The 18,323-nt window shown below is 47.2% G+C and overlaps 1 protein-coding gene across 1 annotated transcript; it reads left to right on the forward strand.

Moving 5' to 3' along the window:
* Positions 1-127: 127 nt before the first annotated feature.
* SDF2L1 (stromal cell derived factor 2 like 1) lies at positions 128-4,445 on the forward strand. Its single transcript, XM_005147754.3, has 3 exons — positions 128-347; positions 1,101-1,297; positions 3,287-4,445. The coding sequence occupies exons 1-3, from the start codon at positions 179-181 to the stop codon at positions 3,563-3,565; spliced, it is 645 nt and encodes a 214-aa protein (XP_005147811.1). The 5' UTR covers positions 128-178; the 3' UTR covers positions 3,566-4,445.
* The last annotated feature ends 13,878 nt before the right edge of the window (positions 4,446-18,323 follow it).

Consider the following 18,323-nt stretch of genomic DNA (forward strand, 5'->3'; position numbering starts at 1 on the left):
AGGTCTCGCGGCGGTGAGGTCACTAAACCGTGGCCCAATGCGGAAGCGAGGCCGAGCAGAGGCCGAGCGAGGATTGGCCGGCCATGGTGCTGGCGCGGGGTGATTGGCTGTGCTCGCGTGGGGGTGCGGAAGCGCGCTCCGGTGAGGGGGGCGGCGGTGCCGGCCGGGCTGCGGCGCGATGCGGGCCGGCTGCCGACTCTTCCCGCTCCTGCTCCTGGCGCTGCTGCGCGGGCTGTGTCACGGCAGGGAAGCGGCGCCGAGCGCTGTTACCTGCGGCTCGGTGCTGAAGCTGCTCAACACCCGCCACAGCGTGCGGCTCCACTCACATGAGGTCAAGTACGGATCCGGTGAGCAGGGCCAGGCCGGGCGGGGAGCCGTGAGGGGGGCGGGCTGGGAAATGGCAACAGCTGGGCAGAATTGAGGGGACAGGCAGTGAGAGGAGCAGGAAAATGGCGGGGGGGACAGGTTGTGAGGGGACAGGAAAATGGCGGGGGGCAGGGTGTAAGGGGGCAGGAAAATGGCGGAGGGGGCAGCCTGTGAGGGGAGAAGGGAAGGAGGAGGTGGTTTAGAGGTTACTGAGGTTTCTGTCCCTGGTGCAGAGGGAGCAGCAGCCCAGGGATGGGGCTGTGGGGTGCACTGGAGACATGGCAGCCCAATAAGGAGAGGCAGATGCTGAGGCCTGGAGTATGGGAAGATATTGCAGCTGTGCTTTGCAGATCTTGGAGCTGGGATGGGACAGGGACATTTTGCCCTCATCCCTAAAGTGATCCCTGTTCTGAGTCTAGGGTCTCGACATTACCTTAGCAGCATCTGTTGTGGCAACAAGGGTGCTGGTTTGTTTGGGGACCTAAAGAACATGGTAGTATTTTTGAGAAATGAATGTGAGTGGATGTACTTTGCATGATGTGTTTAACTTCTTCAATCTGAAAGATTATTTGGTACCTGTATGCCCATTGCAGTTAGTAAATGGACTGTGAGAATTAAATATCTCTTAAACGTGAAGGCATGAGAGCATTAAAGCAAATTTCTTTAGTTCTGTCAGGACTTCTGGAACTGGGGAAGTCGGTTAAGTCTTCTGCTATTTAATTCTATTCAAACAGGAAGTGGGCAACAGTCAGTGACAGGAGTTGAAGCTTCGGATGATGCTAACAGTTACTGGCGGATTCGTGGGAAGAGTGATGGTAGTTGCCAGCGCGGGACACCAGTGAAATGTGGGCAAGCCATACGACTCACTCATGTTAACACAGGAAAAAATTTACACACTCATCACTTCCCATCACCACTCTCCAGTAACCAAGTAAGTTGGTTTAAATCTTAAGCTTTTGTATAAATAGTGCATACTGCTGACAATAGTCTCTGCAGTTTCTCATGTTTTTGAAGAATCAGACTTTGATACCAGGCAACAGAAACAGTCTATGCACATCCAGAGTTCAAGTATATGCTTCTCTGCATCATGGAATAATGTATTTTAAGTTCTTGACAGAGGCAAAATTTAATATGTACCAATATCAGAATTTCACAGAAGTGTTAACATCTGCTGCTATTATTATTATTATCATTATTATTGTTATGATGCACGATTGCTACTGGGGAGACTGTTTTAAAATATTTAGCACTTTCAAGGTGTAGGAGACTGAGCACATCCCTTGATGTTATGAAGATTGTTCTAGAGCAAGGCAGCTAATCGTGTTACAGCACTAGGCATTCCTAGATTTGAGTTTCTTGGTGATCCAGTCTATTAGTCATCTTCTTGCTATCCCTATTTCAGTACAATATTCTTAATTATATGTCATCTTTCTACAGGAAAAATAAATCTGCTGTGACAATTGTAGTTGCTTGTCATTTTGTATGTATCTAGGGGAGCATAATTTCTGAATGTAATTAGGTTCAAGTTTTACCCTTGAACAAATGCTTCTCCAACATAGAAAATCTCCCTTAAAATAGGTAATGTAAACTTGGTGGAAGTTTGTCAGTAGTAGTCACTTTAGTTTTCCTTCAGCTTATGTTGCTAGGCCATTACATTAAAAGTTGGAAGATCTTACTCTTTGTGAAAAAGGTTTGTCTTTTATCATGAGTAACATGGGTGAAACAATAAAGACCAATTTTCTGGACTGATTGTGAAAACAAAATAAGTGAATGGAAAGTGGCATTTCAGAATAATGATTTAAAGAACAGATTGACTCTAAAACCTTCTCCCAGTGTTCATTTCTCAATTTAGACATTTTGTAACATTGTCATTTATGTAAAAATGTTCAGCAACTGTCACTGTGTTTCTTTGGTTTTGCTATGTGTTTGCACAGTATCTAAGAGCAAGGAAAATTTAAATGGCTTCCCAGAGATTGACAGGCCTGTGACTTACGAATTGTTGAAATATGTAGCTATGAACACAAACTTTCATGTTCTTAACAGAAGTTGGATTTTCAGTTAGTATGTTGTCTTTCACACTTTTTTGGACCACAGGAACTTGAACTAACGTGACCCTGAAATTTTAGGTTACTAGATACAAACTATTGCAGCTCAGTCTTGAAGTTGGTCATCACTTCTAGTTACCAGATTTTTAAAAATTAAAGGTTGTCAGTTGGAGTTTAACCTATACAGTTTCTGGAAATGCTTGATTTTTTTGGGGAGGATGGGGCATGTAGTGAAATCTTATCTCGTCTGTTTTGTTTTAGCAGGAATTTAATTACTTTTATGGTCTTCCTTATGTTTTTAAAGAGCTATTCAGCAGTGTATCTGAAGAAATAGTATAAACCAGGATAGTTGTTGACCCAATTGAAAGCTTGGTGTAATTAAGTGAAAAAGGAATATGATAACTTAATAAGCTAAATGGGGTGTTGTGATAAAAACACATGCTGAAAAAAAGTGCTGCAATGGTAGCTATGAAGATGTTCATGCTACAAAACTGAATGTCTACAGTTATAAATGTTTTTGAGTGGAGAAAAATTTGCTTCAGCATTAGTGCTGCTTTTGATTTTTTTCTCAGAAGGATTGTTCTGATTTCTGTGCTCAAGTACTCTTTTTTTATTTTGTTTGTAATGTGTGCTGGGGTTTGTTGGCACTTTCGCTCAGATAACATGTTAGTGTTTGTTGGCACTTTGTGTTCAGATCGTAGCAGTAGGAAGTCACTGCTTCTGCTTTTGATAACTCTTGTAAAGCAGTGCAACAACACTTTCTTTTCTCTCCATCCTTGCCTTGAAACTCTGCTGACTTTGTGGTTGATGGTTTTGTGTATGTGTTGAAGGTGTTTGCTTACGTTTTCACTTCAGGAAGCTTGTGTCTCTAACAGGAAGTCAGTGCCTTTGGTGATGATGGCGAAGGAGATGACCTCGATATATGGATTGTGCAATGCAGTGGGACTTACTGGGAACGGGAGGATGCGGTGCGCTTCAAGCACGTAGGAACTGAGGTGTTCCTTTCAATAACTGGGGAACAGTATGGCCATCCCATTAGAGGCCAACGGGAAGTTCATGGCATGCCTACTGCTAATCATCACAACTATTGGAAAGCAATGGAGGGCGTCTTCATCAAACCCAGTATGGACCCTGCAAAACATGATGAGCTCTGAATTGACAGAGGATCCAAAATGCTTCAGCTTACTCCAGTGTTTGGAGATGCTAATTCTTGGTCTCTTATAAGTCCCGCCTTGCCTGAGTGACTTTCTATATTACTGGAGGGCATTAGTTCATTCTAGGAATGCAGCACTTATGTGTGGAGAATGGCATCTGCCAGATTCAGCCTTTGAAATTTGAATATTTGGCAAAATACTGTCTGAATTTTTGAGCTTAATTGATGAAACTGGTTCATAAATCTGTTGGTTTTCGTTGTCGTTTATCTTGCTTGTTACTTTTTCTCAAATCTGAAGGAAATGGATAAACTGAAGTAACGCATTTCTGTAGTCCCAAGTACAATAAAATTTTGCATTTTGTAATATTTTTCCAGTTATAATTAAATATTTGTAAACTGATTTCTACTTCTAAGTGAATGTTATTAATGAGGAGATGGAAGAAGTATAGAAAGGGAAAAATAGTTTTAAAATTTGGTATCTTTTGAATAGCTTGAAGTCAGCTACTCAGCCTTCCAGAAAACATGGTCCATTTGAAAATTGCTTGCAGTGTCTTTTGTGAGTTTCCTTGTGTACTTGCATTGGAAGAGTTGAAAACTTTGTGTATGTTGGAATAAGAAGAAAAAGTTTTAACTTGCTCACTTTCTCCAGGAAGTTCAGATTGTCTGGTAGTGGTGATACTCCTAATTGTCAAATGGTAAGACTGTTCTGCCTGATGAACTGGTGTGGAAAGCTGCTTTTGTTTCATTAATATTAGAGTTTTATAAAATTCCATGTGGTGCAAAGGAACAGTTCAGTTTTACTTATGTTGTTGTACTTGTATGTCAACTGTGCAAGATCAGTATGAGAATCCAGTTCAATAAATAGTGGGGTATATACCCAGGTGGGGTGTTTTTTGTGTGAATCCAGAAGAGAAAAAAGAATCTTAAACAATGGTTCAGTGAAGGTTCCTTGCATAACTTACAAATTTCTGTGTGGCTTCCCTCTCTGAAAAGATAAACTAATTCTTGAATGTGTTTGTTACATGGTGTTACTGAAAATTTTGCTTAAAATTCTGAGTGCCATACAGTTTCTATTTGCTTTAAATTTAGTTCATGCAATGAGTGTGAAAACTCAGATAATTCAGCTGTTCTTGTCTCCATGTGTAAGTAGTTTTACTGATGATGGTCTTAATTAGTCAATCAGTTAAAGAAGCAGGAAACTGATTTACTGCTTTAACAGCTCCAGTCACGTGCTGCAGTGTTAGATGCTCTGTTGAGAAGGTGCTGCAGGCAGTTGCAGTTAAGCTTTATGAATATACATAGTGATACCTGCTTCATACCCTGTGGTGCTGCATGCAGTTATGCTGTACAGGCTAGATTCAGGTTTTATTTAAGGGCTTACTAGTAGTGATGATCCTTCATACCGTATGGAACAAGAAACTTCTGATGTTTTGTGCACCTGATTATTTTCCTCTGGCAAAAAAGGTAAGACTGTTTTTCTGTTACTCTTATTTGCATGTGGGTATTTAAGGATTACAGGCATTTTGGAGAATAAGATTAGCTTTTGTTGGTTTGTATTAGAAATAAATTCTGTGTGATGAATGTTTTGGGTTTACTGGTATTCCTGACTAATTGGAATTGAAGTTGTAGCTATGGAAGATAACTATTTATGAACAAATCAAAGTTTCTGCATAAACAAGCTGACATTTCCTTTTCTTTATTAAAATTGAGAACTTTTCTTTTGAAGTTGGTGTATGAGTAAACACAGAAAGTGTAGCAGCATTTGGTAGGAGGAAGAAATTAATTTGGCAGTGAGTGTCACTAACAGCTAAATGCTTTATGCCTAAACCATATGGGCTAAGTGTTCATGCACCTGTGGAATACTGAGTTGATTGAGAAGGGGTAGAGCTGTATGTCTTATCTTGCTCTGTGTGCCAGATGCCATTTGTACCCAACATTTATCTCTGCCTGGGAGTTTCTGTCTTTAGTAAAGGTATTTATCTGGCTTACTATGCTTGAGTGGGATCTTACTGGACCTTCCTCTTTCTGTTCTGGATTTGAATCAAATTGATTTGGGGAGACTGAGAAATAAGCTAGTTCTTACTGCTTAGTTTCTAATATGATCTCAGTTTTGAAAACATTTGTACCTTTTGCTCCTGAAGAACCAAGCTTTGCCAGACCCGTGTATCCATGAATGGCTTATTTAAAGATGTGTTCAGCAATATTCCTGTAAACTGAGTTTCCTTCACTTTTATTCTAACCAAAGTGTAAAAGTCACTGGGCCTTAATATTTCACTTATGCATATTTCATAGTAGACTTTTTTTATTGCTATGAAAGTTGTGTTGAAGGGTGCTTAAATGAAGCAAACGGAAGTATATCTTATTTTGGGAAGGTCTGACATAGTGCCAAAATAACTGTTGGTACTCATGACTTTTGTAGTCTGCATTTAGTGAGCTCTGAGTTAACATAGTGCAAAAGCTTATAACTCTGAAAAAAGGTGGATTGTTCTAGTGTGCCCTCCTTTGTATGCATTTTCTAGGTTTAAAATACTCTCATTAGTGTCTGTTTAATGTCATATTTTATGCTTTAAGCTGAAGTACTGAGATTTCAGAATCTGATTCAGGTGGTTTTATTTATTTTGGCTGCTTGAAGTTCAGCTGTTCTGTCCTTCCCCCACAGCTGAGGACTAGAGACTTGGAGAATCCCAGTTCTTGCTTGTTTGGTTTTATTGTTTGTTTTCTATATGACTTATCTGCATAAAGATGTTGGGACTTGGGTAAAACATGACATACTGAGAGGTGAAACCTGGGAGTGCTGTTTGCTTCTTTCTTTCCCTTTAAAGTGATAAATTAAATTTGATAATATTTCTTGACAGAATTCTCTATGTACTTCAGGTTAAGTGAAAACTATTTTGGCTTCTGATAGTAGCAGAAAATAGTAGCAGAAAAGCTGACAGATGCTTTCAAATTTTTTGCTCCCTACTACTCTAAGAATTCTGAGAAGTTGTGCCAAAGTTGTTTCTCTTCCTGTAGTAAATTAGAAATTATTTTGGGGAAAAGAATTGGAGAGATGTGTATTTATGATTGTTCTCAGTGGGAATAATTGCTAAAGACAATCTATGTACTTTAAACTCTACTTTGGGAAAAAATCCCAAACTATCAAATACTGGATTTTACGCATGTGTATATCTAGTTCAATGTAAAATGACAAAGAGTTCCTTAAACATGTTAATTTTGAATCCAAGAAGTGTATGTCCACAAACATCTTTACTCTTTATTTCTTAGTCTTTCTAAAGCTCTGTGTAACTGCTCAACATATAAGCACTTGCCACACATTTTGACTTCTCAGGCAGTACAAATGCAGTACTGCTCATTGATTCTTCATACTGAATGTCGAGGCTAAACATAAACCAATGTTTTAATTCCAGTTATTGAGTATGCTTGGGAATACTAACTGAGTGTATCTGTTCTTAAGTTAGCATAAATTTAAAAAAAAAATTAAAAAAATTACAATCAAACCAACCCCATAACAGTGATGCTGCTCAGCAGTGTTCTCGAGCCAGTTTTCCTGGATTGTCTTTCTCTTCTGCCTCTCTTTGCCACCACTGAAGCACTGCCTGTTTAGTGTAGATGTGCTGTGTGTCACACCTGTACCAGACAGAAGCTGAACCTCAGAAGTCTCTCCTTCTGGCAGCAGCACCTTGCTAGGTGTCCAGCTCCCTGGTTGGCACACTTCCTAGCCTTTTAGGTTCCCTGCTGGCAGCTGGGAAGTTGGCCAAGAGCCTGTGAGAGCTCTGTGTGTTCAGGGTGCTGCAGTGCTGGCTGCCTCTCTTTCCTAGTTTTGACTTCTCACCTGTGCCCTTTTGATTTTTGCAATTCTATCTTTAAACTCGGCTTCCTTTAAGCCAGCTCTGGGCCACCATTCAATATCTTTGATAGTTAAGTGCTTCATAACACAGCTATTTTTATCAGCTGCCTTTCAGAAACCCATATGTTTGGGCTTACCAGACAACACCCATTGTTGTGTCATTAAACCTTTCTAAGGAAACAGTTTTAAAAATAAAGTTACCCTTAAAACAGGAATACTCAAAGCTAAGGAGGTGCTTTCTTCCTATAGTTCCCTTGATTGTGTTCTGTGGGGTGGAAAGCATGGGGGTTTGCTTCCTCAAGATGGAATAAAATGTTCAACCTTACCAACCTTGAAGTTGCATTGGAAACACAAAGCAATTCAGGCTTACCTTAGGGTATGTAGCATTTATTATGTATGCAAGTCACAAAGAGTAATAAACTTTAGGGTCCTAAGGTTATTTTAAATACTTAGATGAATAAATATTTTATGCTTTCTCCCCTCCTCCCACTGACATTCTAAGCATCTGAATGCTTCCATGTTTATAAATACCTTTATAAAGACCTCGAGTACTTACACCTAATAACTTATTCTGTGCAAAAGATGGAACACCAGGGACCAAGGTTAGCTCATTATAATCTGTTTCCTGAATCAAACTTCCAATAATTTCGGTAATGTGTGGGAATTAAGAGATGGTCAACCAATTCCTCTGAGGATTATATTGAGTTAGTTTGGGGGGGGTGTGAAACGAGGGAATATGAAAGTAGACTAAAGCAGTCACACACTTCAATGCTTCTTCCTCTTTAAATTGCAGCAACTTAAACTCATTATAACAGCCTTTTCCTATATTTGGCACTGTACTAATTATAAATTAGCATAAAGTGCACAGTGGAGTCCTCCTATGACAGCTTTGATGTTGATGCAAGCTGCTGTTTTGTGAGGATTCAGCTGTCTTCAATCCGTTGGGAAAATGGTGTCCTGCTTCATTAAGGTTAGAAGCTGTGTGACATCTCAAGGGTACCAAACCCTCATAAAACACATTACAAATTAATCAGAATGTGTGCAAGCTAGAAACCTACCTACTTAGTTCCTATATGCTTTTTTTTTTTTTTTTAAGCTATAAAAACAACATGTGAGTGTTGGTTTTGCCTGTCCGGAGAGCTTTGGAGCTTCAACTTGGATATAAGGCTCTTTTTTGCTTGATCTTAAAGAAGATGATCGTGTATTTGTTCACCTAAGCTTCATTTTCTGAGAATCCTGAGGTGTGTGTGGTACTGAAAATCGAAGTATAAGTCAAACCACAGCTAAACATAACATACGATAGGTACCCACTGATGTTATTCTACTGGTGCTTTTTGGCCCTGCTGCTGCAGACTGACAGGGTAGCGGTCACTGCAAACACCTTTCCCCTGCTGCCTTGAAGGTGCAGGCGCTGCCAGTGCTCTTACACTGAAGCCTGTTTTACACTCGTAGTTCAGCTGAGCTCTCTGTCCTGCCAAGGAAACGGCCCTTTGCATCATCTGTGTAACAAGCTGAGCAGGGCTGTTGTGAAAGAAAAGGGGCGGGCGCGTCTTTCTTATCTCTAGCTTGGGGTCGAAGCGTCGCCGGTGTCGGGGGACCGGGCAGCCGCCGCTAGTTAGCGCTGCTCCTTCGCCGAGCGCTGCCGCCTCGCTGCTGCGGGAGGCTCCGTGCGAGCTGTGTGCGTTTGGCAGCCGGCAACGTTTCACCAGCGTAGTTTCGATCACCTGCAAATGTATGTTCTTGGGGGGGGGGGGGGGGGGGGAACAAATAACATGCGCCCGCCCTGCGTTAGACTGCTGAGGCGACCAACTCGTGAGAGCTCCTGCGCGGCCGCGTCTCGCGTTGAGTGCGCTCCGCCAAGTCGTTGACTGCTCGGTGATTTTAAAAGGAAGTTAAGACATTGGCGTAGGCTATGAAGTGATGCTTTAGGCGTTTTTGTTTGCTGCCTTTCTATAGTCTCGATACAGTGCGGTAAAGGCTGAAGTCTGTTTGCTTACAGTAGGCATTTGAGACAATTACCTGTATCATAAAATTAAATGCCGGCTTCCGCTCGAGAAGATAAGGGGGGGGACACGGATGGGGACGGGACACACGACAAGACCCAGAAGTATCCGCTAAACAGGGAACTCGCCTCCATCCATCACCTACAACAATCAGCTTGCATTTTTTGAGATCTCAAAAGCAAAAACTAAAACTATCTGTTTGATACTTCGATATCTTTAAGATACATCACATGTCAGTGGCAATACTTACATGAACACCCCAGATCCCCAGTGTAACTCATCCGGCGCTCCTCAGCTCCTGCCTGCGCTGCTTCCTCGGGAGCGGATCCTGCGCCATGCGCCGCGGATTCCTTTTGCCGTTAGGATGAAAGACGAGCTGCCACCTCTTACTGAGACAGGATCGGTTGGCGAGCAGGGGGAGGCTGTTCCCCACGGCTTCTCCCTGGCGCCCTGCGGGGCTGCGTCTCCCTCTGCCTGCGTGGGTCATCCAGCCAGCCTCGGTGGGGACGGGGCGCTTATTGCCGGGGCTTTGTTCATTTACCGGGTAGGTAGATTTTTTTTGGTAGACCTGCCCGGCGGTGCGGCTTCGGTTTCTCGGCATCAGCCGCCTGCCGATATTCCTTCATGTCTAACGGAAAAATAATCCTTGAGGAGCAGGTTTCTGCTGGGTACCAGTCCTTGCGAGCCAGCCTCTGCTAACAGTGGTCCTTGGGTGATGACGGCAGGAAGTTTACTCCCGCTTTCCCGTTGCGAAACTGTCCCCACACCGCACTCTGCCTCCTTCCCTCATCCCTACTCTGCCCCGGCTTCTGCCTGCTCACAGTCATCGTCTCTTTATTCAGCCTCGCCCACCGGAGCGGGGCGAGGGGCACTGGGAGGAAGGCCTGCGGACTGGGCACCGGCTGTGAGCAGAGATCGGCTCCGGGCAGGAGCCCTGGGAAGTCGGACACCGGGAGGAGGGAAAGCAACTCGCCGACTGGGCACTGTGATGCTGTGCAGTGAGGATGTGGCAGGGCTGAGCCCCGGGAACGGGGCAGCGTCGCCGCCCTGTGCCCGCGGGTCCTTCCCGCTTCCTCTGCTGCCTCTATCCGACTTCCTCTGGCCAAGTGGCAGGTTTAAAGCCCAGTAGCTCAAGCGTTGGGCTGAGGACTTAGAGGAGAGAGATGCCTTCTTGTGCCGGCAAGACCGAGCAGCGCGTCGGTACCTGTCCAGGAGAGGGAGCCGCTGGGTCCTGAGCGCTTGTCCCGCATCTTAGACGTCCGGGGGACTTCGCGCTGATGGAGACCTTAAGTGTGAGAGGGCTTGTGGGGAGGGTTCCAGCCCTTCCGGGCTTCTGGCACTACAGGGGGAGACGCGCATTAATGCACCTCCAGCAGTTTCTATCCTACCGGTCTACTCTACTCATATCCTTCCCGCTTGTTCAAAGCGGGAAGTCTTGTGATTCGTGCCAGCAGCATCTTCTACTGGGCTTGTATCGTGTGTGCTTGTGACTCCATTGCCGAAAAAGGGCTCTTACAGCGGTGCGGCCAAAGCAGACGTCGGGAAGTGCAGAATTAGAGGCTTCTCCTGAAATTGCATCCAAGGAAGCACCGCAGCTGTCTCTCTTGCCCTTTTGAAGGCATCACCTCTGCCTTCCCTGGGTGTGGAGGTGGTTACTGCCGAGCTGGGGGCAATTTTTCTATAAAGCTACACAGAAAAACACGGTTATATTGAGCTGTGTTTCCTCAGCAATACAAACCCACGGGGGCTCTCACTCGAGCTGAGGGACTTCAGTCTCTGGGGCAAAACACCTTCAAACGTCAAAATCTCTACCTGTCTCCCTACGTGGCCGCTGATTTCCTTCAAGAGATGAGAGGCTGTTTGCTGTGATTAGCTGAAACTTCGCTAAGAAGTTCCAGCAGCCTCGGAGCCCTCGGTCTCGGCTCTGGGGGCTTCGTGTTTCGCCTTAGGAAAGCTGCCTTGCCTGGGGGTAGAGCCGGGCGCTGGAGGACAGGAGGGATGCTCAGCACGGTGAGGTCACCGGGCTGGCCACAAGAGATACACCCCAGGTAGCAAATGTATCATCTTGGGGTGCTCAGCTGGAAGAGCACAACTTTCTTCCTCCCTTCCCAAAAGGGTAGAGGGAATTGTGATTTTTTTTTTTAAGTGGTACCCTTGTGAGCTGTAGTGGGTAGTGGAGCAAAGCCTGAACACCCTCCCGAGACTGGAAGTGGCACACGCAGCTTTTACAACTTCCCCTGCCTCTAGACCTGCCCTACCGGGAACGAGCCCCGCAGCACCGAGGCTGCCTGGACGGGAAAGAGGAGGGGCGTCCCCGATGTGGAGGATGTCACAATGAAGTGACGGAAAATGAGGGTTTCCGCGCCCGGCGGTCCCCAGCAGGGCAGGGGCAGGGCGCACGCGTGGCGGGGACACGCACTGGGAGGAAGGGGAGCCTCGGTATCCCCTGCCCTGCCCGTCAAGCAGCCCTCGCCCTGCTCGGAACACGCCTCTGGCAGGGACCCCGCGGCGGAGCACCGGCAGAGGACCTGCCGCCGGCTGCGTGCCACGGCACCGGCGTAACGGGGAAGGGATGCTGGGAGGGCTGGTGCTGGGTGGGACGTTACATTGAGAGGTGCTTTTGAAGGGAAAATTATGAACGGTCCACAGGACGGTTGCCCACTCTAGATCACTCTTGCCAGAAAAACACCTTGACACTCTATTATTTTTCGTATCTTATGCTTTAAGAAACCTAAGGAAAATTATTACCTGTTGTTCACCCCGAACCACTGGCTTATACTGAATGTCGAGGGATCTTATAGTAGGAATAGGTGAAGCTATGCTTAGGGTACTGAGTTGAGACTGATGACCAGCACTCCGTTCATAGCTGCGGAACCGAGTGATCCCACACAACATGTTGGTTACCTCTTCGTCACACCTGGAAGAGAAATAATAAGTTTTCTTTGTCTTGTCTGTGAGTGATGAGCCAGGACCCGGGGCTGGGGTCCGGGAAGGCTAGGGACACGGCCGGGCTGCCCAAGGGATCCCCGCCTCTCCCCAGTGTCCTTCCCCAGTGGTTCGAAGCGCAGCGGAAAATCACTTGCACCTCTCTTCTGTGGGTCTGCTCGGATCCACAAGTTAAAATGGCGAAGGGCACCCTGTCCCTCGAAGGCAGCAGCTCCTGCATGGCCTTGCCCGGCCGCCCAGGAGCCCGAGAGAGACGGGGTGAACTGCCAGCACCCTTCCCGGGGCTGCTCTGGCCCCTGCTCGGTACTGAGGGGTGACGGGCTCCCCATGCCTCGCAGTCTTTTTCCGCCTGTGCTTTCCGCCCCCCGGACCGACCGTCTGCTTGTGGGAGATCTGCGGCCCTCGCCGCTTTGCGGGAAGCGCAGGGACACCAGTGCGGCGGCAGCGGGACCGCCCCGAGCCCCCGGGGGTGCCCGGGCAGGGCTTTCCCGGCTGCACGGTCGGAGCAGCAGCGGGCTCCCTCCGACCTGGTCCTTCGGGGCATTTATGTGCATCAGTGGGTTTACAATTGAATGAAGAGCCAGGAAAGGATATGTTTGGATTTCAGGGCTATTTTAGGCAGAAATAATCGGAAACGTGTGAGTGAATAGTCTGAGCAATACTTACCGAACAGCCTCTCCTTCTGCGTGTTTCTTCTCTTCCCTCTCCCGCCCCCAATCTATTTTATTGTGTGTCCTCAAGATAATATTTTGAGACCTCTTTGTCGGGAAATGGCTTTAGTCGGTGCATCCTCTTCACCGTCCGAGCCTCCCTTCCTCGCCCCTGCCAAGGCCGGTGGACGTGAGCCTCCCGCCGAGGGGAAGGCGATGGTTTCGGGCACACCTTCCCCTTCCCTCTGCACCGTTCCAGCCCTGTGGGGAAAGCTCTTCGGGCTTCTCTTTGGGCAGAGCCGTGGGAGCCAAGCGCCGGGTTTTTTTCTAGAGCCACGAGGCAGAGACCCTCCGAAATCCCCATTGGGGCCGGTTTCACCCGGCTGTAGGTGTCGTGCTCTGCCGGCTGCGGTGCACCGGCCCTCCCTGAGCATCGAGGATGCCCCTGGCACTGAAACCTTTCCTTAGCGCCGGGGGCAGCGCAGCTGAGGGCTGACCGCCCCGTCGGGGCAGCGAGAGCAGAGGAGAACCTGGGGAAAACCTCCTCCTGGAGCCGCCGGCAGCTCCTCTGCCAGGGGGTAGGCTGCTGGTTTAACCCACTGCGAGGGGTTGTCCTGTTGTGATGCCAAGGGCATTTCGGCTGGTCGAGGCTTTGAGGAAGACCCGTTACCCCACTGGCTCCCTCATGTAGGGTACAAATGGAAAACAGTTCACCTTCACTTTTCCCGATTTAAATATTATCCTGATTCGCTCACTCCTCTGTAAATTCTCTCCTTCTTTTTGGTGGTTTGTGGCGTTTTTTGTTTGTGTGTTTGTTTTTGAGCAGGATTAATTTTGGCTTTCGGTATTTTTGGTGGTTTTGGGTTTTTTTCGGTTGGTTTTATTGGTTTGGGGTTTTTTTGGTTTTTTGTTTTTTTTTTTTTTTTTAGGGGGGATGAGGGGTTGTGAGTGTTGGTTTGTTTTTCTTGTAAACACTTACCTTTCAGTAGGGATGCCTCTGCGTGAAGAGGGAAAAGAGGAGAAAAGGGGATGGATTCTAATCAGAGAATTTGGCCAGAGGTTCAACAGAACATCAAAACTACCCTTTCACTTGCTCCAAGCGCATCTATAAATGCCCTAAATTAATCACTTGGTGTTTGGGGGTGTGCAGTGAGGAATCCTAGCTTAGCTCTTGGTGTCTGTAACAGCTGCTTATGAAGGAGAACTTCATACTTTTCCAGGGCTGTTGAGAGATTCTCTGTTCCTTTGGGATGGGAGTCTTTTAATATTGTTGTGGGAGCAAAAGCCTTCCTTTTGTTTGACCTCTTAAAAAAATCATCTAGAGGTATGTTGAAGGTGTGACCTCTGTAAAAGGAAAACCAAGCATCGGAATTTTCTGCTGGTGGTCTATGTAAAAACAGATTGCTGTCACCCTAAAGTTGTTCTGAAATATGATGGGGATTCACTGTGAAGGAACAAACCAGTTTGTCTTCTAGCCCTATGTGATGGTACTTGCTGTAACTCCTGATTGATTTTTATTGGGCAAACTGCTTCAGAAAGATGTAGCAACTCCTGGCAAGAGTGTTGCTTCTCAGCAGATCAGTGTTTGAGGGAAGCAGGGGTCTGTAATTTGTTGTAGTAGTAGCAGGTGACTCCAAAGTGTTTTGCTTATTACATACACCATACAAAATGGTACATTTGAGTTTGCACTGTGCACAGCGGCTTATCATTGTCACCTGATCTGTGTGCCAAAGGAGGTTTACAAGACAAGATCTAAGGAGGTTTACAAGCTCTCCCACCTCCCAGGTGAGTGAGGAAGCAGGATTTGTACTGAGTCAGTGGCTGATGCTGAGCCCAGGCAGTGTGTCGTGTCGTACCTAGTTCCATGCAGTGCCACAAAGACTATTTTGGTTTGCCCCAAGGAACTTCCATTCTCAATTAGCCACCCACCCGCTGTTCTGTGAGCTCCTTATGGCAGAGATCTCTGCCCGTGGAGCTTCTGGTGACAACACACTAAAGAGCATGATTTTAAAGCTCTGATGTCTTGAGACTCTTCTTCCCATCTGTTCACTTCTGATCAGAGGGACGGGTCCTTTGCAAGGATGCAGGGCTGCTAGATCCAGGCTTTGCCTGGGGAAGCTGCCATTCCTAGGAAAGGTATAGCAGGAATCTCAGAAGCTGTGTACAGATAGTCAGGCTTCAGATGAAAAGCTAGGTGGATAATGCCATGGTCAAGCCTCCAGTGAAGCAGGTAAGCCACCTGCTACTCTCTTTAGATGGGAGCAAGATGCTTACTGGAGGGCTTATCAGGAAAGGAATGTGCTTCTAGGTAACTTACATGAATGGGGTTCTCTGGAGGCGTTGACAGTGAATACCTTTTTCCCTAATCAGTCACAGCTAGGATTTAGATTTATTTTTCCTTTCACATGCCTCCTCCTCTGCATAGCACTTTTGTCATAATTGCCAGAACATATCCTGTCTTCAGTCTGTGTTGGGATGAATCCTGAGGACTGGATGTGAAGTGGTTGCAGGATATGGCCCTAAAACCCAGCAGCTTGTGCTTCCTGCATGGAAGTTGCTGTCTAGGGCAGCCCTTCTAGAACAGCTTACACCCTCCACCACAGCAGAATGAGCACAGTGCTGAATAGCAGGTCCAGGGGAAAATTCTATTGTGCCTTAGTCCTCAGTAGATGTGCTACCAGCTACCTAGTGGTATTAGGTCTAATCACAGGAGTTTTCCCATTAAAGCTGTGTCTGGATTTATGTTGATCACTTTAAAACAAATCTCAGTTATATTTAGTAGAAGAATGTGTAAAACCCCAACCCCCAAATGGTATTATGTAACCAATACAGTATTTAAGTGCCCCCTGTGTAAACTAACTGAAAAGCCTGCTGTTTGCCTTCCTTGCCTCTGTTGTGTATTGGTCAACCGAAGCCAGGCGGTGTGTTTGCTGTTCTGATTACTATTTTAAAAGGAAAGATCCATAGGATCATGTTATCCAGAACATGAAAAAGACTTAAACTCCACTCACTGGGCTTAAAGAGGGCTCTGAGGCTGACTGATGGCCCTCTCCTGGGCTGCCCAGCACCATGGATTGCCAAGGGAGCTTATGCCATTTGAAAGCACATGCACATCAAGGACAGAGCCCTGCACAATGCACTTTGTTCCTTTATTTTGGCATGTGTGATGCAGCAGGTCTCAGTGGCCTCTGCAACCTCAGCCATAAGGTTCAGCTGAGCTCAGCACAGATGAAGACTGTGCTAGTGTAGGGTCAAGGAGATGGTGGGAGCTAGCAGACCAACTGAGAACGTGTTCCTGCTGCTTTATCTAGAGCTGGTATCAGGTGGAAATAAGAGGTGGATTTCCTCTTGCTTTGAAGCAAGAAAGTTTGTAGGCTTTCCCCCTAATTTACTGTTATTGATCTGCCATCAGCTCCTTGCCCAGTTAAATCCTTTATTCAAGGTGCTGGATCTTAGTGGCACAGTCGTTTCCCATTATTGTTATAATCTTTAGCCAAAGAGAGATTCCCTCTTCTCAGTAATGCACCAAAGTGGAAGTAATCGCTCTTTTTTTCTTCTTGCATTTGTCCTTTCCTGTTTCATTCACCGATTGAAAAATGGCTAAAGAGCAGCCCCCATTTCACCTCCCCTTTTCCCTGATTGACTCAGCAGCTCCTGGGACAGAGAGAGGAAAGGGGCCTCGAGGTCGCAACCTTCACAATCTTCAAAGCCCCTGCCGCTTCCAGCAGCTGTCACAGCTCTCACTGACCATATCCCCAGAAGGTCAGCAAAAAAATAAACACTGGGGCCCGACAGGTCCCCTTCTCATGCAAACTGGCCATTTCCCTCCCCAGCTCCCATTCCATGCATAGATTACACAGAGGAGACCCCCTTGGATTTGCACAGAGCTATGCAAGAGCAAAATGCCACAGAAAATAAAAGCAGAAGGGCTTCCTGGGCAGGCAGGGTGGGAAAAAAGAAAAGCAGCTTCCTGAGCTCTCCATGCCCACCCACAGGCTGCTGCAGCCATTTTGTGTGCGCAGTGCCTGAAGGTGAAGCTGGGGAGGGGGCTGACTTTTCCCTGGGAGAAAGACTGCAGGGAAGGATTCAGCTTTTTTATCTGCTTGTGTGTGTGAGGGACAGAAGACAGAATCCAAAAGAAATAGGAAATGAAGCATAGACTGTAAAAGCCTTTTCATCAGGATTAGCTTGCATCCCCTCTCCCACAGCCTGCCTGCTTTCTGCACTCACCTTCCTCTGCAAAAAGTCATGATGAAGCAGGAACAGTGCCAGGGAGAAGCACAGGTTCAAAAGGCCAGAGTGGAAAGGTCCTTTGCTAAAGGAAATACCCCTCACCAGCTCTCTTTTATTGGAGTATCCATTTCACCATGGCCACTAATAATCAAAGGGCTATTTCCTGGCCTTCCAAGCACAGTTCCCAGATGCAGAGTGCTGTTCTCAGCTCCATTATTGCAAACCCTTACCCTCCCACCCTACACGCTCACTTCCCTACCCTTGCTCCATCGCTGAACACAGCATCAGAGCATGATTCGATTCTGTTTTTCGGGCTTCATAGTGAAGGAAGAAGCTCGTTTTAGCGTTTCCAGCCTCTCCCCACCAATCCCAGCGGGTGCATAGCACACCGGATCGCAGGACAAAAGCCCGTCGAGGGGGTTTGTGGCTGCGGGGGAGGCGGGAGGGGCTGGAGACCTGCAAGAAAACCCACCAGGAAGAAAAGGCAGCGACAGGGGACGTAGGAGTCACTTTATTTATTTGCCGCTGGCCGGGTACAGCGGAGGGGCGTCACGGCCGGGCTCCGCCGGGGCCGGTGGGACGTGAGTCGCCGCGGGCCCGGGCCAGGGCGGTGCGCGGAGCCGCTCACCTTGCCCTGCCCCTGCGCGCACACGCTCCGAGCTGCGTGTTTAAACAAAGAAAGTTGCACAACCGAACCCCCCCGCTTCCTCCGTTAAGGTGGCTCTCGGGGGGGCGGCGGGACGTCCCGTCCCCGCACGCTGTCACCGGCTCGTCCCCGGCTCTCGCCGCTCCCCGGCGCACTGACGCCCTTTCATTATTGCACTGCTCGCTGCGACCGTGACAGTAGTGCAACAGGGAAAGAGGGGCAGCCCGCCCGGTGGTCCCAGCGCTGGCCCAGCAGCCGCGGCCGCCCCATGGCCTGCAGCCCGGCCGGGTGCACGGAGGGAGAGCCCGGGGGGCGATCCTGGCTTTGTCCCCGAGCTGAACGCCTCCCTCCGGAATGATGCTGGGGAGGTGGATTTAAACCGAGGGCAGCGGCAGGGTCAGCCGTTCAGTGGGGAGGCAGAGGGCACGGCCCTA

Source organism: Melopsittacus undulatus, chromosome 12 (assembly GCF_012275295.1).
Source record: "Melopsittacus undulatus isolate bMelUnd1 chromosome 12, bMelUnd1.mat.Z, whole genome shotgun sequence".
NCBI classification, from domain to species: domain Eukaryota; kingdom Metazoa; phylum Chordata; class Aves; order Psittaciformes; family Psittaculidae; genus Melopsittacus; species Melopsittacus undulatus.